The sequence below is a fragment of the Engystomops pustulosus genome, chromosome 9 (assembly GCF_040894005.1).
Source record: "Engystomops pustulosus chromosome 9, aEngPut4.maternal, whole genome shotgun sequence".
NCBI classification, from domain to species: Eukaryota; Metazoa; Chordata; class Amphibia; order Anura; family Leptodactylidae; genus Engystomops; species Engystomops pustulosus.
This window is the reverse complement of record NC_092419.1, coordinates 110,030,289-110,054,582: the sequence shown is the minus strand read 5'-3', so window position 1 is coordinate 110,054,582 and position 24,294 is coordinate 110,030,289. Positions and strand designations below refer to the sequence as shown.

The following is a 24,294-nucleotide window of genomic DNA, read 5'->3' as shown; positions in this document are numbered from 1 at the left end:
ACGTCACCCGGCAGGCTGGATTTAGAGACATGCGCAGTGGGCCGCGGGATTGTGAAAGAGTCGGCCATGTTTCCGTAGCCCGCAGTGGAAGAGCGCACGCGCGCGCTGGTCGCCGTTGTGATGACGTAGCACGCTATGCCCCACCCCCCGGTGATGGCTGTGTGAGGCGCGCACTTGTCTTGTGATCGTTGTGAAAGTTCTCTGCTCGTCCTACTAAATGGAGGATGATACGGACGTGCCCCAGGAGAGGGAGACCAAGGTAACCGCGGAGCTGTGCACGGTGTGTGCGGTACCGCACCGTTACCTGTCACTGACCGGATAGAAACTTATAACGTGTCACGTCCAAACCTGGACACGTGATCTGTAGTATTTCCCCAATATCTAGGGATCTGCAGCCCCCCTCCCCCACCCCAGTGACCCCCTGATCACCTCTGCCCCCCCACCCCAGTGACAGGAGGGACCCCCTAGGATTTCTATATATAACAGTCTGCATAGGAGTTGGCCAATCTCCGCTTGCTGTCAGTGAATGAACACTCTTACTATGTAAAAATCCTTCTAGACCTCAAACTTGTCAGGGCTGAGGTTTTGCTACACTTGTATATTGGACCATCCTGTCTTGTGAGAAGCACAAATGTATCTGTCGTGCTGATATTTTGTTACAATGTATCAGTCTTGTGATTTGAGAGTTTGTTTTTGATGAATTTACAGGATTTCCAGTTCCGTCAGCTCAAGAAGACTCGGATCTTCCCATCGCCGCCGCATCTCCCGAAGGAGCGCTCTAACCTTCTCGCCATATCCAACAAATATGGCTTCCTGATCGCGGGCGGCCCGACCGGACTGAAGATTTTTCGGACAGACGATGTTCTCGTACCAATTAAGCCCGGGGAGGACCCTAACGCCATCGGTAGGTACAAGGACGGACAGGGTCACTATAATTTTACCCCCCTGAGTAACAATTCCTGCTAGTAAAGGGTTACAAGTCCTCCCCATGTGACCTAATATTAGCTGCCTGTGGGGCGCTGTACCTAAATTACAGTCATTTTTCACATATGCAGATTAGCCTTCTTGACTCTCCCAGGCTGACAGTGAGCCACGCCCCAGTATTGTGACTGACAGCTCTGTCTCTACAAATCACTGCTCTGCCTCCTTGTATTAGGGACTGCAGACATATGAAGCTCTACTTGTAGGAATTTTTTAAAATATTTTTTACTTGGTGCCTTGTATTACATTTATGTCATGTGGCCCGAGTATCATCATCTAAGGTCCTTTAGCCTTCTAACATTAGCAAACTGCACCCCTTGTATATATCTGATCACATGAAATCACAGCAGCCTTTCATGGAGGATGGAGAGGAGTAGAAGTCCATGGAGGCTGCTGTGATTTCATGTGATCAGATACTTACATTTACATACGTACATTTTCATGCCTCCCAACTTTTCAGATTGGGAAAGGGGGACAAAATCGGATCCCTAGGCCACACCCCTTTTCTGCTTATACCTACCTGTAAATTCACAATAATTTTTTTTTTTAACCAACCTTTTTACCATTATGACATAAAGCAAATTGTGTTTGGCCTCAACGTTGGTGGTGAATAGTTTTTCTGTTAGGCTGGGTTCACGTTTTGTTTTTGGTATGTACTCCGCATATACGTCATATTACCCATTGACATATACTGGCAGGAGCAGGCACGGTTGTTGCCTACGTCTGACCAGTTTAGGACGCGTCCTCTGAAATAGACGGGATGGATAGAGGTAGCAAGCTATGTCTTTCCATCCTGCTGAACGATGTATGTGGAGGCATTAGAAGCCTATGGGCAGCGGGCAGCGTATTGTATCCCTCCTCCTAGCATATACATCACTCAGCAGGAGCAGGGCCCCCGGTGATGTCCACTGTCCATATCTGCAGTAGCCAGGATCTTTGTGGTTTGCACATTTTAATAGATGTGCAAAATCCCCATATTCTGCCATACTGTCGTAGGCAATATATGATAGGATCAATCAGACAACCTAGGATTAAAGTACCCGGGGGGGGGGGGGAGGGGGGAACAGTAAAAATTCATAGGGGTGCATGGCGCCTGCATAGGCTGTAGAGAGCCCAGCCCGGATCACTGCTCCCCTTTGCTGCCTGCTCTCTCTTCCCTCATGAATATTCAGCCCGAGCCCTGTGGGAGGAAGGTGGCAGGCGGGAGCAGCTGGTCCTCCTGGCCCCAGCACCTGCTGCTCAGGGAATCTGAACTTGGAGGGACTCGGAGGAGATATCCAGGACAAAGTGTGGTACAGCAGGACAATCTCCCAACCTCCCGGGATGGCAGGACAGCAGTGAAAAACCAGGACTATCCCGGATGGTTTTGAGCTATGCATTTGCAAATGTAAAGGACCATAAATGACCTCACCCTGGTCCCACACCATGAACTGCTGAATAGTAAGGAGATGTAAGGAATGGGGAGGAGTAGATGGGAGGGGCTGGCTGAGCAGGACACGCCCCCTCTGATGCCAGGTAATATGAGATCAAGTTGGTTTATGGGGCTGTAAGGGAAAGTAGTCTGTTGGTTAATAGGGCTCAATAGAAACTGTCACCACTGTATATGTGACAATGTGGTGACCTTCATAAGATTGGAGTCAGTCCACATGTCTCGGGGGTCGGTCCTCGTGTCTCGGGGTCTGTGATGATTGTGTTATGGAGTGTTTTAGTAATCTGTGTCATGGGGGAGGGGTCAGATGTGGTATTTATTAGCCTGATAAAGTTTTTCTTGTTTTTCAGGGGTGGCACCTCCAGGGATTGAGGTCCCCACAAAATATCCTGTGCAGCACGTGGCGCTGAGCTCTGACAGCCTGACCCTCTCCGTCTGCACATCTTCCAGCGACCTTGGCTGCTCCGTCTCCTTCTATGATGTGCGCACTCTGGTGGGCGAGGTACGCTGTTATAGCCAATCACAGACCCGCAGGGGTGGGACTTCATTAGCTTATTACACATGTGCAATCTCATTGCATGCTGGGAGTTGTAGTTTTGCACAGACGGACTATTAGGTAACATAATTTCTTCTGTCCTGTAGTCCAAGCAGCCGAAAGAATCGTTTGCCTCTCTGCCGCTCTCCCGGGAAGCTGGAAGCTTTGTCACAGACCTAAAGTGGAACCCTGTTATAGACAACTTGGTGGCTGTGTGTCTCAGCGATGGCAGCATCTCCGTCTTCCAGGTTACAGACACCGTCCAATTGTATGCAAACCTTCCCACCTCACTGGGTGTGACATGCGGTGAGTGATGGTGATACCGGGACGGAGGAGTCATAGAGACTTTATAACTATTCTAATCTCCTCCATTGCAGTGTGCTGGAGCCCAAAAGGGAAGCAACTGGCTGTTGGGAAACAGAATGGCACAGTGGTACAGTATGTCCCGGTAAGTCTCTATTATACTATATTGTAATCTTTAAAAATCTAATCTCCCTTCATCCCCTTTATGTTCAGTGTCTGGACAGATCTTGCCCTGGTGATCTACTTTGTGGGAAGTGTCTTTACCCCAGGCTGGTCCTGTAGGTGCGGCTCCTCATTTAATTTGTATTTTGCAGACCCTGCAGGAGAAGAAGGTGATCCCGTGTCCTCCGTTCTATGAATCGGATCCAGTGAAAGGTAATCTATGGAAAGATAATATCCCATTCTAACAAGGGGACGCTACAGTATTGCTTTAGATCTGTACTCTACATCCAGCACTCTGTCACAATCTTGAGGTTTTGTGGTTTCAGTGCTGGACATCCTGTGGGTCAGTACCTACGTCTTTGCTGTGGTTTACGCTGCTGCTGATGGATCTTTGGAGACCTCTCCCCAGCTGGTCATGGTTTTGCTTCCGGTGAGTCCTGTTCTCAGTATTCCTTACTTATGCCCCCAGTCATGGCCACCTTTATTCCTACAAAAGGGACTATGTCGCCCGCTGTGGTTTGACTCTTCAGTAATCAGGTTCTTTTATGATGCAGAAAAAAGACGAGCAGAGAGGAGAGCGCTTCCTGAACTTTACAGAGACTTGTTACAGCAGCTGCAGCGAGAGGCAGCACCACTTCTTCATGAATTACATGGATGACTGGTAAGCTGTCACCATCTTACCCAGGCATGAGAATGGCAGGAGCGATCTCCACTAATTACCCCTGCCTTCTTCTAGGAATATCCTGCTCGGGGCATCAGCAGCTTCCATAGAAGTCAGTGTGATCGCCAGGCCGCCTGATCAGGTACGGATGTGTCCGCTTCCCTTCATCTGGGCTGTAGCGTGCGTGGCTCCTGCAGGGTCCCATCAGATCTCTCTGTAGTCATTGGGATGTTAGAGGAGCTGCAGGGCTTCATACCTCTGGTTGGATTGTGAGCGCCTCTCATATTGTTCCCCTCACAGAGCCTATGGGAGCTGTGGTTACTGGAAGACTCCAGCCGAGCAGAGCTGCCTGTGACTGATGACAGTGACGATACGCTCCCCATGGGGGTGGTCATCTCCTTCACCAGCCAGATGACTGTATTTATCAGTAGGTATCACATAAGGGAGGACTTGTTAAGGTTACAGTGTCCTGGGAGGATTATGCTACTTATCCATATACTCCAGGGGAGGAGAGTGCTGCTCTCATTATAGGAGACAGAATTCGGCTTGGTCCTCTGCAGCACAGAGTATTTCAGTAGATGAATGTGGTTTACAGACTTGTGATTTTGTGTTCTAGGAGACGGGGTCGGAGTTGCGCACAGTATTTAAAAGGAGGATTGAATTGATTTGGGTTTGAGGGGAAGGGAAATAAATAAGCAGCAGAGTGTTTTAGAAGCAGAATTGGGGGCAGCACAGGTGTACCTGACCCTTGACCTTTCTCTGCAGGTGAAGAAAAGATCCTTCCCCCCTCTCCGGTTCTTCTGCTGCTCTCCACAGACGGAGTCCTTTGTCCTTTTCATGTGGTTAATGAGACACCCGGTGCGAAATCTTTGACAGTGAAACCTGAACGACTCTCTACAGAAGGAGAGCGACTGATTAAAGCCGCAGGTAATGATATGGGGGTCTGTGAGATGCCTGTGACTGCAATCTGGGGGTGCCAGGCAGATCAGTGTGGGCTCCATTGCTAGAATAAGTCCCATATAATGACCCTGCCGCTATATGTTGCAGATGATCAGTAATGATCAGTGTTCAGATGAACCTATGAGCATGATATTCCCTCATGGTGACTGCTGCCTCCGTGAGATAAGCGACTTGCAGCACATCTCTATCGCGCTGAATAGGACCGGCTCTAGTATGCGGCACTGCTGCTCCGGTTCCTTCTACAGAACTATTGTTTTGATGGATTAAGATGTTGGGTTTTATGTTCTGCCCTCTCCTGCTGCTGGAGTGGCCCTGACACCCTTTATTGTGGTAACATAATCAAGTGTTTTCTTGTTGTGTTTGCAGCATCCAGTTCCGCCCCCGGACCTGCCGCAACTCCTCAGCCTGGTGCAGTTATTGGCAATATTACTAACATGCCCCCTGCTGGACCCCTTGGAAAATCCACTGCTCCAGCCTTCAGCCTCCTGACAAAGCCTCAGGCACCTGCTTTCGGTGTACCTGTAGCTACTGGCCCCGCAAAACCTCTACCTACCACTGCTCCTGCTTTTGGTGTGCCTGTAGCTACTGGCCCCGCAAAACCTCTACCTACCACTGCTCCTGCTTTTGGTGTGCCTGTAGCTACTGGCCCTGCAAAACCTCTACCTACCACTGCTCCTGCTTTTGGTGTGCCTGTAGCTACTGGCCCTGCAAAGCCTCTACCTACCACTGCTCCTGCTTTTGGTGTGCCTGTAGCTACTGGCCCTGCAAAACCTCTACCTACCACTGCTCCTGCTTTTGGTGTGCCTGTAGCTACTGGCCCTGCAAAGCCTCTACCTACCACTGCTCCTGGTTTTGGCCTGGTGGCTGCTAGCGGTTCTGCAAAATCTCAGCCCTCTGCTCCGGTTCCTGCTTTTGGCATGTCTGCAGTTAGTGGTTCTGCAACCTCTCAGCCTCCTGCCTTCAACCTTCTTGCATCTAGCACCTCTGCTAAACCTCCTTCGGCTGCCCCCGCTTTCAGCTTTACGGCAGCTAACCTCTCCGGTAAACCCCAGGCTTCACCTGCTTTGGGCCTGTCCTCCTCCGCCATCCCTAGCAACCCCCAGCCCTCTTCCATCGGTTTTGGCATGTCGGCTTCCAGTTTTTCTTTCAATCCTCAAGACAATTCTTCATTTGCAGGCAAACCCCAGCCTTCTCCTGCTTTCAGTGTCCCTTCCAGTCTTCCTATAGCCACTCCTGCAAGCTCCTCTCCTGCCCCATTCGGTCCCCCAGCCGGGGTGGCTAGTTTTGCAAAGACTATGAGCACACCAGGCTCCTCCTTCACCTTGGAAACAAGCGGCGGAGCTTTTGAGGCTGCGACATTGAAGTCAGAAAACAGCTGTAGTTCTACCCAAGCTGCAGATCCCAGTGTCCAGCTGACGACCTCAGTCAGAGTGAACCTAAAAGACAAGTATGTGCATATGTTCCAGTGTGCAGACATTCTAGATGGTGGTGGGTAGTGCCCTTAGTCCTGATGCCACTTGATGGCTCAGCTGTAGCATAAACTTACAGGGAACTGGCTGATAACCTGTACATTGAGTTTCCCTGTATAACTGCCCTATGTTCTTGTGTGCTCAGATTTGGTGGAGCGGAGGTCCCTCAGCCCAAACCAAGCTTTCCCTTAAGCGCGCCAGGATTTTCTTTCACGTCTGCATCCAAGACCCCAACGGCTGTAGCGCCGAGCAACATTGCTGTGCCCACTCCATCTCCGGCCACAGGAACTCCTAGCAGACCGTTTGGAGATGGTAAATCTTGGTGTATTATTCTGAAGACTGTCCAGCTGGAACCTAAGGTGTAAATGTGTGATATGTACATGCACCCTCTGTCCTTGCAGTCTCTCAATCCTCACAGGGCGCTCTCCCACCGCCAGCAGTGGCCCAGAAGGCTGCCCGGGTCACACCAGTGGCCCCAAAGCAAGCACCACCTCAGGTATAGTCACCCTAGAATGATACCTAGAAAACTAGTAAACCACTCCCTGGCCTGGAATGGCTGATAACAGGGAACAATCGCGATGCTGGGTCTAACTGTATTTTTTTTCTTTCTTGCAGCTTGGAGCTAGTGGATCGTTTGACAGAGTGGTGGACAACAAAGACCCAATTCACAATGGAATCAAGGAGGAGGTGTGCACAAGAAGGAAGGTGTTTTTAGGCCCCCGCCCCATCCATATCTCCCTCTAACCTTCTCTTTTTTCGGGGGGGCAGATTGCTCATTTTCAGAAGGAGTTGGATGACCTGAAGGCGCGCACGGCTAAGGCTTGCTTCATGGTAGGGACAGAGAGCGAGATGAGGCAGATGAGGACAGAGGCCGATGATCTCCATTCTTTCCATCTGGAAATCCAGGATACTACGAAGGTAATGACTGGGTGTCAGATGCTGGAGCTTTATCACCAGGTTTGCTGCTGGTTACAAGAGGAGCAGTTCAGCCATTGCTATTTGCATGCGCCAATTATCATTACTATGGGAGAAACCTGTTCAAGGGAACCTGTCAGCAAGCAAAAGTGTGATGTCACAGGTGACAATACACTAAATCCAGTTACACTGGTGTTTTATCAGAGTCGTCATTGTAAAAGTGCCGGTCACTGACCGAGTTGGAGGAAGATCAGCTGCTGGTTTGCAGTGCAGGGTATGTCTCATTGTGCTGGGGAGCATAACCCCCTGACTCCAGGCACTGGATACTGCTCTGGTCTCTGTGTATGTCGCCTGGGTTACTTTAGGAGTTTGCTAAGTTATCGGGGCGATAATTGGGATTGCTGGCTCCTACAATCAGCCCTGGTACAAGATGCTCTATCCACTGCTGGTTCTAGTGACACTGGATCTTGTAGATTTGTTTTCACCACTAACACTTGGCTTTGGGTTTCCTGTGAACTGTTGTGTTCTTCTTTCTATTACGTGATGCAATGAACCAGAATTTCTTTTGTTCTAGTCCCTTCATGGAGATATCGGCTGCCTAAAAACCACAATCCTGGAGGGATTGGCCAATACTGAGAACGCTAGAGAACAGAAGGAGCGTCTGAGTGATCCTGTATACCGCCGTCTCCTATATAAGAAGCCGCTGGACCCCCGGAGTGAGGCACAGATGCAGGTGAGGCTGGATAGGGCTGGGGACTGGTAAGTATAAGGCTCAGCCCGCTCATACTCAAAGCTCCTGTCATCCTTCTTTTGTAGGAGATTCGCCGTCTCCATCAGTATGTGAGGTTTGAAGTCCAAGATGTAAGCGATGTCCTGGACCTGGAGTGGGACCGCTTTGTGGAATCCAAGAAAAAACAAAAGTATGTGATTTGTATCCTGCACGTCATGGAGAGGGCGCTGGAAATTTATGGGGTCACGGTATCTGGTAGCAGAGAGAGTGTGTGGGATGTCTGTGTAAGGCACTGGACTGAACTCTCTTGTAGTGTCTCCACAGCTGATGCCGTGAGATAAGGCGCTGGATGGAGAGCCGTGGCCTTTGTGGCAGCATTACGGATTGTAAGCCTTTGGCGTGTTCTTACTTTCCAGGGGATATGCAGTTTCAGACCGTGAGACGTTGTTTAATACCCTGGCCAATAACCGAGAGATCATCAACCAGCAGCGGCAGCGCCTAAACCAGCTGGTGGAGAGTCTGTACCGCCTGCGTCTGTATAACTGCACCTCTCAGTGGAGCATGACCAGCGAGGAGCTCAGCAGCCACAGGTGAGAGGCGCCGCTGCATTCTCCTCCACGTCACGTGTCCTCCTTCTCTGGACCGCGTGTGGGCTCACATGTTACTGCTTTATCTTCCAGTAATGATGTCGAGGTAGAAAGTCTACGGGACACTTTGTCAAAAACAACTATAGATACCACGATCAAGCCGATCCTCAAGCCGCCACGTAAGTACAAAGCACAAGTTTATTCTGGCAAATCACCATCTTGGTTCCTGATTTTCTAATACAACCACATGGATGGTGGTGGCCACAAGACACCAGGACCTGGTTGGTCAAGCTGACTGCAATGACCTATTCTACTAGAGATGGTTACTTGGAGGATGGCAGTGCCCCTTTAAACTGCTGTCAGACAATAGGCAGCTGATTTCTGTGATGTTGCCAGAATATTCTCCACTAACGCACTCTCCTAATGTTTCTACTTTATTACTAAATTTCAGCCAAGTTGTCACCAGTGAAGCAGAATCAGCTGCGTAACTTTCTGACCAAGAGGAAGATCCCGCCAGTAAGAACGCTGGCTCCAGGTATATAGCGGTGATGTGTCTGTCTGTCTGTCCTGAGAGCCATGGGCGGGGATGCCAATCCTTATGGGCACATTGATGACCTTATCCTTAGGATAGAATATCAGACGTCCAGTGCTGGAAGTGCAGAACCATTTTCTTTGTAGTTGCTGAGCTGCAGTTCCTGACGATGACCACTACGTGGAGAATAGTGCTGTATGTTCTGCTCTGTAGATTCCTATCCCTTTAAGGTCACACTTAAGGGCTGCTCATGTCTTTTGAGGATACAATTCCTCTTATCCCATTAGAATAGATCATTGTATCATTGATATGAGTTGTATCCATGGTTAACTCTTATTTATCTGTATTTTAGCGAACCTCTCACGATCCTCATTCCTAAATCCAAACTTCATTGAAGATCTGGACGACGTGAGTTCTTCATCTTCCCTGTCAGAAGCGGCAGATATTCAGGGGAGACTGTCAGAAGGGCAGCAAGAACCAGTAAGGCAGGAGACCCCTCCGCTGGAGCCGTCGCCCATCCGAGCCGTGCGCCATGCTCAGTTAGCACGCACTGTGTCAGTCCAGCAAGGGTTTGGCACCCCAGCTCCTCAATTTGGGAAGGTTCAGCCAAACTCTGGCCCCATCACCAGCACACGTGAGTTTCCACTGAGTGGTCAATGGATAGCACTGTCTGAAAAAGTAGCTATAGAGTGTAACTTGTGATTCCTGAATCCAGCTGCAGTGTCTGTGCCGTCTATGAGGGTGATCCCCCCCGGAGCTGACAGCACAATGCTGGCCACCAAGACCGTCAAACATGGAGCTCCACCCGCCTCCGCAGCACAAGCCGCAGCAGCTGCCGCCATGAGGAGGCAACAGATAACCAGCCTGGCACCAGGTGAGCTACATGATCTACAGAAATGTACACGTGTCACTGGAACTAGACCTACAACATGTGTCGCTGTGCTTCATCCTGCAGCTGCTCTCACTGAATCCACTTTACAAACTGTACCCCAAGTTGTCAACGTGAAAGAGCTAAAAGGGAATGGTCCCGGGCCGAACATTCAGCTAGTCATGGTGTAAGTAGCAATTACCCCACCTGCATCTGCAGGAGGGTCCCCTAGGGCATTTATGTAGCATGCGGGTGCTAGCTCTGCTGTTCTTCCCATCTTGTTGTGGGGAACCCCTCTATGACATCCATAGTAAATGTTAGTCTTGGGAGATAAGCTAATTTTTGTTTATCCTTTCAGACCCACCAACCAGCAGCTAAATGCCCAAGCTCATAGCCAAGCACTGAACAAGGCGGCTGCAGCCCAGGCTAAGCAGGTACATGCAAACCCTTCTAACGTGGTTTCTTTTGGTGCGGTAGCATTACTTCTAAAGCGATGACATTTTTACTGTTACTCTGAAAAGTAACTAATACGGAGGCCTGGAAGCTGGAGGTTAGGTTTATCACCATAGAGGCAGTCCTACCGTCTCCTCCATAGACCACAGGAAACCTCCTGTCCTACCGTCTCCTCCATAGACCACAGGAAACCTCCTGTCCTACCGTCTCCTCCATAGACCACAGGAAACCTCCTGTCCTACCGTCTCCTCCATAGACCACAGGAAACCTCCTGTCCTACCGTCTCCTCCATAGACCACAGGAAACCTCCTGTCCTACCGTCTCCTCCATAGACCACAGGAAACCTCCTGTCCTACCGTCTCCTCCATAGACCACAGGAAACCTCCTGTCCTACCGTCTCCTCCATAGACCACAGGAAACCTCCTGTCCTACCGTCTCCTCCATAGACCACAGGAAACCTCCTGTCCTACCGTCTCCTCCATAGACCACAGGAAACCTCCTGTCCTACCGTCTCCTCCATAGACCACAGGAAACCTCCTGTCCTACCGTCTCCTCCATAGACCACAGGAAACCTCCTGTCCTACCGTCTCCTCCATAGACCACAGGAAACCTCCTGTCCTACCGTCTCCTCCATAGACCACAGGAAACCTCCTGTCCTACCGTCTCCTCCATAGACCACAGGAAACCTCCTGTCCTACCGTCTCCTCCATAGACCACAGGAAACCTCCTGTCCTACCGTCTCCTCCATAGACCACAGGAAACCTCCTGTCCTACCGTCTCCTCCATAGACCACAGGAAACCTCCTGTCCTACCGTCTCCTCCATAGACCACAGGAAACCTCCTGTCCTACCGTCTCCTCCATAGACCACAGGAAACCTCCTGTCCTACCGTCTCCTCCATACATCCTCTACACCTAGAGGAGAGGCGATTCTCTACCATCACCATTGGTTTCCTCTTCTCTCAGGTACTTCCTCCTCCTGCTGCTGCGTTGAAAGTTGCTCCGTCTAGCGCGCCCCAGCCAGTGGGACAGGGGACAGGTAAGTTGATGCTTTGGTGCATGCAGCTCCTACACAGGGCCTTGTGTATAACATGATGTGGATGATGCTCTTTTTATTGTAGCTCCTGTGGCTCCATCACCTTCCAGCCTGATATCCAGCGTCCCGGGCAGCAAAGCGTTTGCGTTCTCTTCTCCTAGGTTTGTATATTTTGCAGGGTGAAGTGTTGGAGGAATAATCATTGCTGATGGTCTGGGGTCTTGGAGATGCGTCTCCTCTGTAGTCGCCTTATACAAGGCTTCATGTGTCCCATCTTACAGCCCCTGGATCTGCTCTTGAAGCCGTATAATTACCTCTTGCATTTCTGATTTCTAGTGTGTTCTCTGTAACTCCTGCCAACACCGCCGCGTCAGCCCCCTCCGTGACTTTTGGAAGCCTTGCCCCAGGTAACTTACTAAACCTCATCATTGTATAAATCTTTCTACGGTTTGTAATAAAACTTGTGTCCACTGTGTCAGTCAGGGGCAATGGTTAGAGCACTCAAGCCCCCACATCCCAGATGTTTTCTCATCTTGTGTGATTTTAGGGAAGGATTCTGCTCCACCTTCTAATTTTATGGCCGGTAACAAGGCCCCGATTTCCTCTGGATCAGAAGCGTCTGCCCCGTTTTTGCCCTTTGTGCCGCCATCTTCGGCATCGCCTGTGGAGCCCAGCAGTACAGCTAAACCATCCAGCTCCCAAGCATCGCCAGCAGCATCACCAGCCCCTCTTATTCTAGGTAAGTCATACGTTCTAGATAGTTCTACATATAATACATATAATCTCTGGTGCAATCATTGCTTTTCTCTGATATTTCAGCCAAGGATACCACCCAACCTGCAAACTTCATGAGCGGAGCAGCAATGAAACCGCATTATGGTTCTCCACCTGATATGTCAGCCTCCATCTTGTCTGTTATGCCATCGTCTTCTGCCCCTGCTGATTCCTGTGCTAGCACCAAGGCAACGTCGGCTCCGCTACCTGTCAACACACCTGCACCCTCAGTCACATCCCCTTGTGGGGAGACTCTCGGAAGCTTCTCTGGACTAAGAGTTGGTCAAGTTGAGGATGTGTCCAAAGCTGCATTGTTGGCGATGCAAGTTAAAGCACAAAGTGGCAACTCGTTGGTCAGTACTTCAAAGCCTGCAGATCCAGCTCCAACCCCAACCACTGTCCCCTCTGTGCCGTTTAATACCGCAGGATTGGCTGGGATATTTAAACCAGGCGCTAAGTCGAGCTTCTCCTTCACGGCGCCACCTAGCGCAGCTCCTACAGCCACTAGTGCGCCTTCAGCCGTTCAAGCTTCAGCATCAGCATTCGGCTCTATACCTACAACCCAAACTCCTGCAGCGCCCATCCCAGTGCCCTCTGCAGCACCTAGCTTGTTTGGATCAGAAGCTAAACAGCCAGTGGTACCAGAAAGATCTACCCCAGACTCTAAAGCTTCTTCACACCTGCAAGCGCTTTTGGCTCAGCCCAGCGAGGGGAGTAAGGAAGCGCAGCCTATCCCACCAGCTTGTGTCACTGTGCCCCCACCTCCGGCTGCTGCCGCTACAGCCACTACCTCTGTCCCTGCAGCAGAAAATAAGACATTGACCGCTCCTATCTCTACATTCTCAGCCCCTGTAAACTTGGGTCAAAATGCAGCCGCTGCTCCCACACCAGCAGTGCTCAGCCCTCTGACCCCAGCAGCCGGCACCAGCTCACCTTCAGGAGCAGCCAGCACACAGGTCACTTCTGGTGGAGGAGCCAACACTCCAGGTTCTGCTTTTGTCCAGCCACCAGCTGGGTCCTCCACAGCAGCACCAGCTGCCCCAGTCTTTGGTCAGACTCCTAGTCTCTTTGGTCAGCAGAGTAGCAGCGCCGCCAGCACCCCTGGATCTACCGCTCCAGCCTCTGCTTTTGGCTCCTCAAGGTTTGGGGTCACAGAAGGGAGTGGAGGCTCTGGACAGTCAGCTTTTGGGCAAGCAGGGTCTTTATGGAAACCATCCTCTGGCTCTGCCAACAACTTTTCCTTTAAATCAACATTTTTTGGGTCACAGACAGTTTTTGGGCAGGCTCCTGCCTCGACGGCGGCAGCTGGTAACAGTGGCACAGCGGGGCTGTTTGGGAGCTCTGCCAGTACAAGCAGTGCAAGTACATTCTCCTTTGCCCAGCCGGCCAGCAGCAGCAGCACCTCCACGGCTGGCGGAGGCCTCTTTGGACAGAGTTCTGCCCCAATATTTGGACAGAGCCCATCTACATTTGGTGCCTTTGGTAGTGCAAGCTCCTCGGCTACAACTACAACATCCTCCTTGGTGTTCGGCTTTGGGCAGTCTGCAGGTGAGACCTTGCTCCTCTGCTTGTTCTTTTCTCTCTATTAGCAGAGATAACTTGTGTATTTGTCTGTTCCAGGATTCCCTGCCAGCTCTTCTGGGACGGTTTTTGGACAAGCACAGAACACTGGTGGCGTCTTTGGACAGGTACAGATTTTCCATTCTTCTCGCTCCCTAGACTGAATGGCTTAGAGTAAACTATATATATATATATCTCCCTGCTATGAGGGACACTGCTGGCTGTGAGAGAGAGGTCACGTGTCAGCTTGTAATTCTGAGCCCTCCTATCTGCGTGTCAGATTTCGGGTGTAGATGACCCTTATAGTGAATGGGTCTGTGTTGTGTTCAGCAGCCCGCATCCTCCGGTGGACTATTTGGTGCAGGCAGCGGTGCTAGTGGTGGCGGCGGAGGCTTCTTCAGTGGCCTTGGAGGAAAACCCAGCCAAGAAGCGGCTAACAAGAATCCCTTTGAAACATCTGGTGCAGGGTTTGGCTCTCCGAGCTCCTCCAGTGAGTCCCTGTCCTGACATCGTATTAATCCCCCTCTACATATTTGGTTTAGGTCTGACTTGTCCCCTTGTCTCTTAGACACCAGTAACTTGTTTGGCAACAGTGGGGCCAAGTCTTTTGGCTTTGGCGGCAGCTCAACATTCGGAGAGCAGAAGTCTTCAGGAACGTTCAGCGCTGGAGGAAGCGTGGCCTCCCAGGGATTTGGGTTTAACAGTCCCAACAAAACAGGTACTGAGGGCACTGGAGCGTGGTCTTGTTATTCACCAGAAGCCTTCTGTGTAAGGCTGCACCTGTAATACATACACAGCGCTGCATCATTCCTGACCTACCTTCTCCACCCTGATGTAGCTAAAATGTGCTCTTCTTACAGATTGGGCAGACCTTGCTGCTCTCCTTCCCCTCTCACAGCTTGCTGTGCAGCTGCATCTCCCTCCTCCCAGTCATGTGTACATGGTCTTCTTCTTACAGATTGGGCAGACCTTGCTGCTCTCCTTCCCCTCTCACAGCTTGCTGTGCAGCTGCATCTCCCTCCTCCCAGTCATGTGTACATGGTCTTCTTCTTACAGATTGGGCAGACCTTGCTGCTCTCCTTCCCCTCTCACAGCTTGCTGTGCAGCTGCATCTCCCTCCTCCCAGTCATGTGTACATGGTCTTCTTCTTACAGATTGGGCAGACCTTGCTGCTCTCCTTCCTCTCTCACAGCTTGCTGTGCAGCTGCATCCCCCTCCTCCCAGTCATGTGTACATGGTCTTCTTCTTACAGATTGGGCAGACCTTGCTGCTCTCCTTCCCCTCTCACAGCTTGCTGTGCAGCTGCATCCCCCTCCTCCCAGTCATGTGTACATGGTCTTCTTCTTACAGATTGGGCAGACCTTGCTGCTCTCCTTCCCCTCTCACAGCTTGCTGTGCAGCTGCATCCCCCTCCTCCCAGTCATGTGTACATGGTCTTCTTCTTACAGATTGGGCAGACCTTGCTGCTCTCCTTCCCCTCTCACAGCTTGCTGTGCAGCTGCTTCCCCCTCCTCCCAGTCATGTGCACATGGTCTTCTTCTTACAGATTGGGCAGACCTTGCTGCTCTCCTTCCCCTCTCACAGCTTGCTGTGCAGCTGCATCCCCCTCCTCCCAGTCATGTGTACATGGTCTTCTTCTTACAGATTGGGCAGACCTTGCTGCTCTCCTTCCCCTCTCACAGCTTGCTGTGCAGCTGCATCCCCCTCCTCCCAGTCATGTGTACATGGTCTTCTTCTTACAGATTGGGCAGACCTTGCTGCTCTCCTTCCTCTCTCACAGCTTGCTGTGCAGCTGCATCCCCCTCCTCCCAGTCATGTGTACATGGTCTTCTTCTTACAGATTGGGCAGACCTTGCTGCTCTCCTTCCTCTCTCACAGCTTGCTGTGCAGCTGCATCCCCCTCCTCCCAGTCATGTGTACATGGTCTTCTTCTTACAGATTGGGCAGACCTTGCTGCTCTCCTTCCCCTCTCACAGCTTGCTGTGCAGCTGCATCCCCCTCCTCCCAGTCATGTGTACATGGTCTTCTTCTTACAGATTGGGCAGACCTTGCTGCTCTCCTTCCCCTCTCACAGCTTGCTGTGCAGCTGCATCTCCCTCCTCCCAGTCATGTGTACATGGTCTTATTCTTACAGATTGGGCAGACCTTGCTGCTCTCCTTCCTCTCTCACAGCTTGCTGTGCAGCTGCATCCCCCTCCTCCCAGTCATGTGTACATGGTCTTCTTCTTACAGATTGGGCAGACCTTGCTGCTCTCCTTCCCTTCTCACAGCTTGCTGTGCAGCTGCATCCCCCTCCTCCCAGTCATGTGTACATGGTCTTCTTCTTACAGATTGGGCAGACCTTGCTGCTCTCCTTCCCTTCTCACAGCTTGCTGTGCAGCTGCATCCCCCTCCTCCCAGTCATGTGTACATGGTCTTCTTCTTACAGATTGGGCAGACCTTGCTGCTCTCCTTCCTCTCTCACAGCTTGCTGTGCAGCTGCATCCCCCTCCTCCCAGTCATGTGTTCATGGTCTTCTTCTTACAGATTGGGCAGACCTTGCTGCTCTCCTTCCCCTCTCACAGCTTGCTGTGCAGCTGCATCCCCCTCCTCCCAGTCATGTGTACATGGTCTTCTTCTTACAGATTGGGCAGACCTTGCTGCTCTCCTTCCCCTCTCACAGCTTGCTGTGCAGCTGCATCCCCCTCCTCCCAGTCATGTGTACATGGTCTTCTTCTTACAGATTGGGCAGACCTTGCTGCTCTCCTTCCCCTCTCACAGCTTGCTGTGCAGCTGCATCCCCCTCCTCCCAGTCATGTGTACATGGTCTTCTTCTTACAGATTGGGCAGACCTTGCTGCTCTCCTTCCCCTCTCACAGCTTGCTGTGCAGCTGCATCCCCCTCCTCCCAGTCATGTGTACATGGTCTTCTTCTTACAGATTGGGCAGACCTTGCTGCTCTCCTTCCTCTCTCACAGCTTGCTGTGCAGCTGCATCCCCCTCCTCCCAGTCATGTGTTCATGGTCTTCTTCTTACAGATTGGGCAGACCTTGCTGCTCTCCTTCCCCTCTCACAGCTTGCTGTGCAGCTGCATCTCCCTCCTCCCAGTCATGTGTACATGGTCTTCTTCTTACAGATTGGGCAGACCTTGCTGCTCTCCTTCCCCTCTCACAGCTTGCTGTGCAGCTGCATCTCCCTCCTCCCAGTCATGTGTACATGGTCTTCTTCTTACAGATTGGGCAGACCTTGCTGCTCTCCTTCCCCTCTCACAGCTTGCTGTGCAGCTGCATCCCCCTCCTCCCAGTCATGTGTACATGGTCTTCTTCTTACAGATTGGGCAGACCTTGCTGCTCTCCTTCCCCTCTCACAGCTTGCTGTGCAGCTGCATCTCCCTCCTCCCAGTCATGTGTACATGGTCTTATTCTTACAGATTGGGCAGACCTTGCTGCTCTCCTTCCTCTCTCACAGCTTGCTGTGCAGCTGCATCCCCCTCCTCCCAGTCATGTGTACATGGTCTTCTTCTTACAGATTGGGCAGACCTTGCTGCTCTCCTTCCCCTCTCACAGCTTGCTGTGCAGCTGCATCCCCCTCCTCCCAGTCATGTGTACATGGTCTTCTTCTTACAGATTGGGCAGACCTTGCTGCTCTCCTTCCTCTCTCACAGCTTGCTGTGCAGCTGCATCCTCCTCCTCCCAGTCATGTGTACATGGTCTTCTTCTTACAGATTGGGCAGACCTTGCTGCTCTCCTTCCCCTCTCACAGCTTGCTGTGCAGCTGCATCCCCCTCCTCCCAGTCATGTGTACATGGTCTTCTTCTTACAGATTGGGCAGACCTTGCTGCTCTCCTTCCCCTCTCACAGCTTGCTGTGCAGCTGCATCCCCCTCCTCCCAGTCATGTGCACATGGTCTTCTTCTTACAGATTGGGCAGACCTTGCTGCTCTCCTTCCCCTCTCACAGCTTGCTGTGCAGCTGCATCTCCCTCCTCCCAGTCATGTGTACATGGTCTTCTTCTTACAGATTGGGCAGACCTTGCTGCTCTCCTTCCCCTCTCACAGCTTGCTGTGCAGCTGCATCCCCCTCCTCCCAGTCATGTGTACATGGTCTTCGTCTTACAGATTGGGCAGACCTTGCTGCTCTCCTTCCCCTCTCACAGCTTGCTGTGCAGCTGCATCCCCCTCCTCCCAGTCATGTGTACATGGTCTTCTTCTTACAGATTGGGCAGACCTTGCTGCTCTCCTTCCCCTCTCACAGCTTGCTGTGCAGCTGCATCCCCCTCCTCCCAGTCATGTGTACATGGTCTTCTTCTTACAGATTGGGCAGACCTTGCTGCTCTCCTTCCCCTCTCACAGCTTGCTGTGCAGCTGCATCCCCCTCCTCCCAGTCATGTGCACATGGTCTTCTTCTTACAGATTGGGCAGACCTTGCTGCTCTCCTTCCCCTCTCACAGCTTGCTGTGCAGCTGCATCCCCCTCCTCCCAGTCATGTGTACATGGTCTTCTTCTTACAGATTGGGCAGACCTTGCTGCTCTCCTTCCCCTCTCACAGCTTGCTGTGCAGCTGCATCCTCCTCCTCCCAGTCATGTGTACATGGTCTTCTTCTTACAGATTGGGCAGACCTTGCTGCTCTCCTTCCCCTCTCACAGCTTGCTGTGCAGCTGCATCCCCCTCCTCCCAGTCATGTGTACATGGTCTTCTTCTTACAGATTGGGCAGACCTTGCTGCTCTCCTTCCCCTCTCACAGCTTGCTGTGCAGCTGCATCTCCCTCCTCCCAGTCATGTGTACATGGTCTTCTAATTACAGATTGGGCAGACCTTGCTGCTCTCCTTCCCCTCTCACAGCTTGCTGTGCAGCTGCATCCCCCTCCTCCCAGTCATGTGTACATGGTCTTCTTACAGATTGGGCAGACCTTGCTGCTCTCCTTCCCCTCTCACAGCTTGCTGTGCAGCTGCATCCCCCTCCTCCCAGTCATGTGTACATGGTCTTCTTCTTACAGATTGGGCAGACCTTGCTGCTCTCCTTCCCCTCTCACAGCTTGCTGTGCAGCTGCATCCCCCTCCTCCCAGTCATGTGTACATGGTCTTCTTCTTACAGATTGGGCAGACCTTGCTGCTCTCCTTCCTCTCTCACAGCTTGCTGTGCAGCTGCATCCCCCTCCTCCCAGTCATGTGTACATGGTCTTCTTCTTACAGATTGGGCAGACCTTGCTGCTCTCCTTCCCCTCTCACAGCTTGCTGTGCAGCTGCATCCCCCTCCTCCCAGTCATGTGTTCATGGTCTTCTTCTTACAGATTGGGCAGACCTTGCTGCTCTCCTTCCTCTCTCACAGCTTGCTGTGCAGCTGCATCCCCCTCCTCCCAGTCATGTGTACATGGTCTTCTTCTTACAGATTGGGCAGACCTTGCTGCTCTCCTTCCTCTCTCACAGCTTGCTGTGCAGCTGCATCCCCCTCCTCCCAGTCATGTGTACATGGTCTTCTTCTTACAGATTGGGCAGACCTTGCTGCTCTCCTTCCCCTCTCACAGCTTGCTGTGCAGCTGCATCCCCCTCCTCCCAGTCATGTGTACATGGTCTTCTTCTTACAGATTGGGCAGACCTTGCTGCTCTCCTTCCCCTCTCACAGCTTGCTGTGCAGCTGCATCCCCCTCCTCCCAGTCATGTGTACATGGTCTTCTTCTTACAGATTGGGCAGACCTTGCTGCTCTCCTTCCTCTCTCACAGCTTGCTGTGCAGCTGCATCCCCCTCCTCCCAGTCATGTGTACATGGTCTTCTTCTTACAGATTGGGCAGACCTTGCTGCTCTCCTTCCTCTCTCACAGCTTGCTGTGCAGCTGCATCTCCCTCCTCCCAGTCATGTGTACATGGTCTTCTTCTTACAGATTGGGCAGACCTTGCTGCTCTCCTTCCCCTCTCACAGCTTGCTGTGCAGCTGCATCCCCCTCCTCCCAGTCATGTGTACATGTTTTGGTCCAAAGAGATTTGTTGTCCAGGGGTTTTCTCCCAAACGCCTGTCTCCTGTCCTATGGAGTGGTGTAATGCACACCAAACCCCTGTCTTCATGATGGGTGGGGGGCTAAGTCTTTTATCCGTTTCATTCTTTTTTTTTTTTTTTTTTTTGGACCGCAAAGTGGAGTCTGTCCCCTAGAAAGCACCTGACTGACTGCCCCTCCAAATCATATGGGCCGGGGATTTCCAGTACCCACAATGAATTGTGCAGTGGCGCTGTGGACGCCGCCGAGGTCATTGGGTTTATGGGCAGCTCAGTAATGCTGAGGCATTAGGTGTCCACAGTGAGGATCTGCTGGGCAGCCTGCAGATGGCGCTCTGCCCAAAGTGTGGCATCCATGATGTCCCCCCCCTCCCCCAATACATGCTGCGCTGTGTCTGTATTACCCCCGGCCCTGTACATGCTGCGCTGTGTCTGTATTACCCCCGGGCCCTGTACATGCTGCGCTGTGTCTGTATTACCCCCCGGCCCTGTACATGCTGTGCGGTGTCTGTATTACCCCCGGCCCTGTACATGCTGCGCTGTGTCTGTATTACCCCCGGCCCTGTACATGCTGTGCTGTGTCTTTATTACCCCCGGGGGTACATGCTGCGCTGTGTCTGTATTACCCCCCGGCCCTGTACATGCTGCGCTGTGTCTGTATTACCCCCGGCCCTGTACATGCTGCGCTGTGTCTGTATTACCCCCGGCCCTGTACATGCTGTGCTGTGTCTGTATTACCCCCGGGGGTACATGCTGCGCTGTGTCTGTATTACCCCCCGGCCCTGTACATGCTGCGCTGTGTCTGTATTACCCCCTGGCCCTGTACATGCTGTGCTGTGTCTGTATTACCCCCCGGCCCTGTACATGCTGCGCTGTGTCTGTATTACCCCCCGGCCCTGTACATGCTGCGCTGTGTCTGTATTACCCCCGGGCCCTGTACATGCTGCGCTGTGTCTGTATTACCCCCGGCCCTGTACATGCTGCGCTGTGTCTGTATTACCCCCGGCCCTGTACATGCTGCGCTGTGTCTGTATTACCCCCGGGCCCTGTACATGCTGCGCTGTGTCTGTATTACCCCCGGGGGTACATGCTGTGCTGTGTCTGTATTACCCCCCGGCCCTGTACATGCTGTGCGGTGTCTGTATTACCCCCTGGCCCTGTACATGCTGCGCTGTGTCTGTATTACCCCCGGCCCTGTACATGCTGCGCTGTGTCTGTATTACCCCCGGGCCCTGTACATGCTGCGCTGTGTCTGTATTACCCCCGGGCCCTGTACATGCTGCGCTGTGTCTGTATTACCCCCGGCCCTGTACATGCTGCGCTGTGTCTGTATTACCCCCGGCCCTGTACATGCTGTGCTGTGTCTGTATTACCCCCGGGGGTACATGCTGCGCTGTGTCTGTATTACCCCCCGGCCCTGTACATGCTGCGCTGTGTCTGTATTACCCCCTGGCCCTGTACATGCTGTGCTGTGTCTGTATTACCCCCCGGCCCTGTACATGCTGCGCTGTGTCTGTATTACCCCCCGGCCCTGTACATGCTGCGCTGTGTCTGTATTACCCCCGGCCCTGTACATGCTGCGCTGTGTCTGTATTACCCCCGGCCCTGTACATGCTGCGCTGTGTCTGTATTACCCCCGGGCCCTGTACATGCTGCGCTGTGTCTGTATTACCCCCTGGCCCTGTACATGCTGCGCTGTGTCTGTATTACCCCCGGGCCCTGTACATGCTGCGCTGTGTCTGTATTACCCCCCGGCCCTGTACATGCTGCGCTGTGTCTGTATTACCCCCGGCCCTGTACATGCTGCGCTGTGTCTGTATTACCCCCGGCCCTGTACATGCTGCGCTGTGTCTGTATTACCCCCGGGGGTACATGCTGCGCTGTGTCTGTATTACCCCCCGGCCCTGTACATGCTGCGCTGTGTCTGTATTACCCCCGGGGGTACATGCTGTGCTGTGTCTGTATTACCCCCCGGCCCTGTACATGCTGTGCGGTGTCTGTATTACCCCCTGGCCCTGTACATGCTGCGCTGTGTCTGTATTACCCCCGGCCCTGTACATGCTGCGCTGTGTCTGTATTACCCCCGGGCCCTGTACATGCTGCGCTGTGTCTGTATTACCCCCGGCCCTGTACATGCTGCGCTGTGTCTGTATTACCCCCGGGCCCTGTACATGCTGCGCTGTGTCTGTATTACCCCCGGGCCCTGTACATGCTGCGCTGTGTCTGTATTACCCCCCGGCCCTGTACATGCTGCGCTGTGTCTGTATTACCCCCGGGCCCTGTACATGCTGCGCTGTGTCTGTATTACCCCCCGGCCCTGTACATGCTGCGCTGTGTCTGTATTACCCCCCGGCCCTGTACATGCTGCGCTGTGTCTGTATTACCCCCCGGCCCTGTACATGCTGCGCTGTGTCTGTATTACCCCCCGGCCCTGTACATGCTGTGCGGTGTCTGTATTACCCCCTGGCCCTGTACATGCTGCGCTGTGTCTGTATTACCCCCCGGCCCTGTACATGCTGCGCTGTGTCTGTATTACCCCCGGGCCCTGTACATGCTGCGCTGTGTCTGTATTACCCCCGGGCCCTGTACATGCTGTGCGGTGTCTGTATTACCCCCGGGCCCTGTACATGCTGCGCTGTGTCTGTATTACCCCCTGGCCCTGTACATGCTGCGCTGTGTCTGTATTACCCCCGGGCCCTGTACATGCTGCGCTGTGTCTGTATTACCCCCTGGCCCTGTACATGCTGCGCTGTGTCTGTATTACCCCCTGGCCCTGTACATGCTGCGCTGTGTCTGTATTACCCCCCCGGCCCTGTACATGCTGCGCTGTGTCTGTATTACCCCCTGTACATGCTGCGCTGTGTCTGTATTACCCCCCGGCCCTGTACATGCTGCGCTGTGTCTGTATTACCCCCGGCCCTGTACATGCTGCGCTGTGTCTGTATTACCCCCCGGCCCTGTACATGCTGCGCTGTGTCTGTATTACCCCCGGGGGTACATGCTGCGCTGTGTCTGTATTACCCCCGGGCCCTGTACATGCTGCGCTGTGTCTGTATTACCCCCGGGCCCTGTACATGCTGCGCTGTGTCTGTATTACCCCCGGCCCTGTACATGCTGCGCTGTGTCTGTATTACCCCCGGGCCCTGTACATGCTGCGCTGTGTCTGTATTACCCCCGGCCCTGTACATGCTGTGCGGTGTCTGTATTACCCCGGGCCCTGTACATGCTGCGCTGTGTCTGTATTACCCCCGGGCCCTGTACATGCTGCGCTGTGTCTGTATTACCCCCGGGCCCTGTACATGCTGCGCTGTGTCTGTATTACCCCCGGGCCCTGTACATGCTGCGCTGTGTCTGTATTACATCCCCGGCCCTGTACATGCTGCGCTGTGTCTGTATTACATCCCCGGCCCTGTACATGCTGCGCTGTGTCTGTATTACCCCCGGGCCCTGTACATGCTGCGCTGTGTCTGTATTACCCCCGGCCCTGTACATGCTGCGCTGTGTCTGTATTACCCCCGGGGGTACATGCTGCGCTGTGTCTGTATTACCCCCCGGCCCTGTACATGCTGTGCGGTGTCTGTATTACCCCCGGGCCCTGTACATGCTGCGCTGTGTCTGTATTACCCCCGGGGGTACATGCTGCGCTGTGTCTGTATTACCCCCCGGCCCTGTACATGCTGCGCTGTGTCTGTATTACCCCCCGGGCCCTGTACATGCTGCGCTGTGTCTGTATTACCCCCGGCCCTGTACATGCTGTGCGGTGTCTGTATTACCCCGGGCCCTGTACATGCTGCGCTGTGTCTGTATTACCCCCGGGCCCTGTACATGCTGCGCTGTGTCTGTATTACCCCCGGGCCCTGTACATGCTGCGCTGTGTCTGTATTACCCCCGGGCCCTGTACATGCTGCGCTGTGTCTGTATTACCCCCGGCCCTGTACATGCTGCGCTGTGTCTGTATTACCCCCGGGCCCTGTACATGCTGCGCTGTGTCTGTATTACCCCCGGGCCCTGTACATGCTGCGCTGTGTCTGTATTACCCCCGGGCCCTGTACATGCTGCGCTGTGTCTGTATTACACCCCGGGCCCTGTACATGCTGCGCTGTGTCTGTATTACATCCCCGGCCCTGTACATGCTGCGCTGTGTCTGTATTACCCCCCGGCCCTGTACATGCTGCGCTGTGTCTGTATTACCACTACCCGGCACTGTACATGCTGTGCTGTGTCTGTATTACCCCCGGCCCTGTAACCTGCTGCGCTGTGTCTGTATTACATCACACGGCCCTGTATCATGCTGGCTGTGTGCCCTGTACATGCTGCGGCTGTGTCTGTATTACCCCCCTCCCCGGCCTGTACATGCTGCGCTGTGTCTGTATTAC

At 52.9% G+C, this 24,294-nt stretch overlaps 1 protein-coding gene across 4 annotated transcripts in view; it reads left to right on the top strand.

Moving 5' to 3' along the window:
- The first annotated feature begins 43 nt into the window (after nt 1-43).
- The window catches only part of NUP214 (nucleoporin 214), a 35,541-nt gene continuing 11,290 nt past the window's right edge, over nt 44-24,294 (top strand). The window contains exons 1-34 of one of the 4 annotated variants that reach the window (XM_072125613.1): nt 44-259; nt 709-904; nt 2,761-2,912; nt 3,053-3,251; nt 3,323-3,393; nt 3,563-3,623; nt 3,737-3,840; nt 3,965-4,071; nt 4,147-4,213; nt 4,372-4,498; nt 4,837-4,998; nt 5,398-5,439; nt 6,208-6,478; nt 6,646-6,812; nt 6,902-6,996; nt 7,116-7,187; nt 7,269-7,418; nt 7,990-8,148; nt 8,232-8,335; nt 8,562-8,735; nt 8,826-8,911; nt 9,184-9,267; nt 9,617-9,898; nt 9,980-10,138; nt 10,220-10,319; nt 10,491-10,566; nt 11,550-11,622; nt 11,705-11,780; nt 11,956-12,026; nt 12,167-12,358; nt 12,439-13,941; nt 14,014-14,081; nt 14,284-14,443; nt 14,522-14,671. In XM_072125613.1, the coding sequence (XP_071981714.1) occupies nt 218-259; nt 709-904; nt 2,761-2,912; nt 3,053-3,251; nt 3,323-3,393; nt 3,563-3,623; nt 3,737-3,840; nt 3,965-4,071; nt 4,147-4,213; nt 4,372-4,498; nt 4,837-4,998; nt 5,398-5,439; nt 6,208-6,478; nt 6,646-6,812; nt 6,902-6,996; nt 7,116-7,187; nt 7,269-7,418; nt 7,990-8,148; nt 8,232-8,335; nt 8,562-8,735; nt 8,826-8,911; nt 9,184-9,267; nt 9,617-9,898; nt 9,980-10,138; nt 10,220-10,319; nt 10,491-10,566; nt 11,550-11,622; nt 11,705-11,780; nt 11,956-12,026; nt 12,167-12,358; nt 12,439-13,941; nt 14,014-14,081; nt 14,284-14,443; nt 14,522-14,671 (5,602 nt within the window). In that variant the 5' untranslated portion in view covers nt 44-217. Of the gene's footprint in view, nt 260-708; nt 905-2,760; nt 2,913-3,052; nt 3,252-3,322; nt 3,394-3,562; nt 3,624-3,736; nt 3,841-3,964; nt 4,072-4,146; nt 4,214-4,371; nt 4,499-4,836; nt 4,999-5,397; nt 6,479-6,645; nt 6,813-6,901; nt 6,997-7,115; nt 7,188-7,268; nt 7,419-7,989; nt 8,149-8,231; nt 8,336-8,561; nt 8,736-8,825; nt 8,912-9,183; nt 9,268-9,616; nt 9,899-9,979; nt 10,139-10,219; nt 10,320-10,490; nt 10,567-11,549; nt 11,623-11,704; nt 11,781-11,955; nt 12,027-12,166; nt 12,359-12,438; nt 13,942-14,013; nt 14,082-14,283; nt 14,444-14,521; nt 14,672-24,294 lie in introns of all 4 variants that reach the window. The other 3 variants (XM_072125614.1, XM_072125612.1, XM_072125611.1) reach the window with 3 other exon arrangements.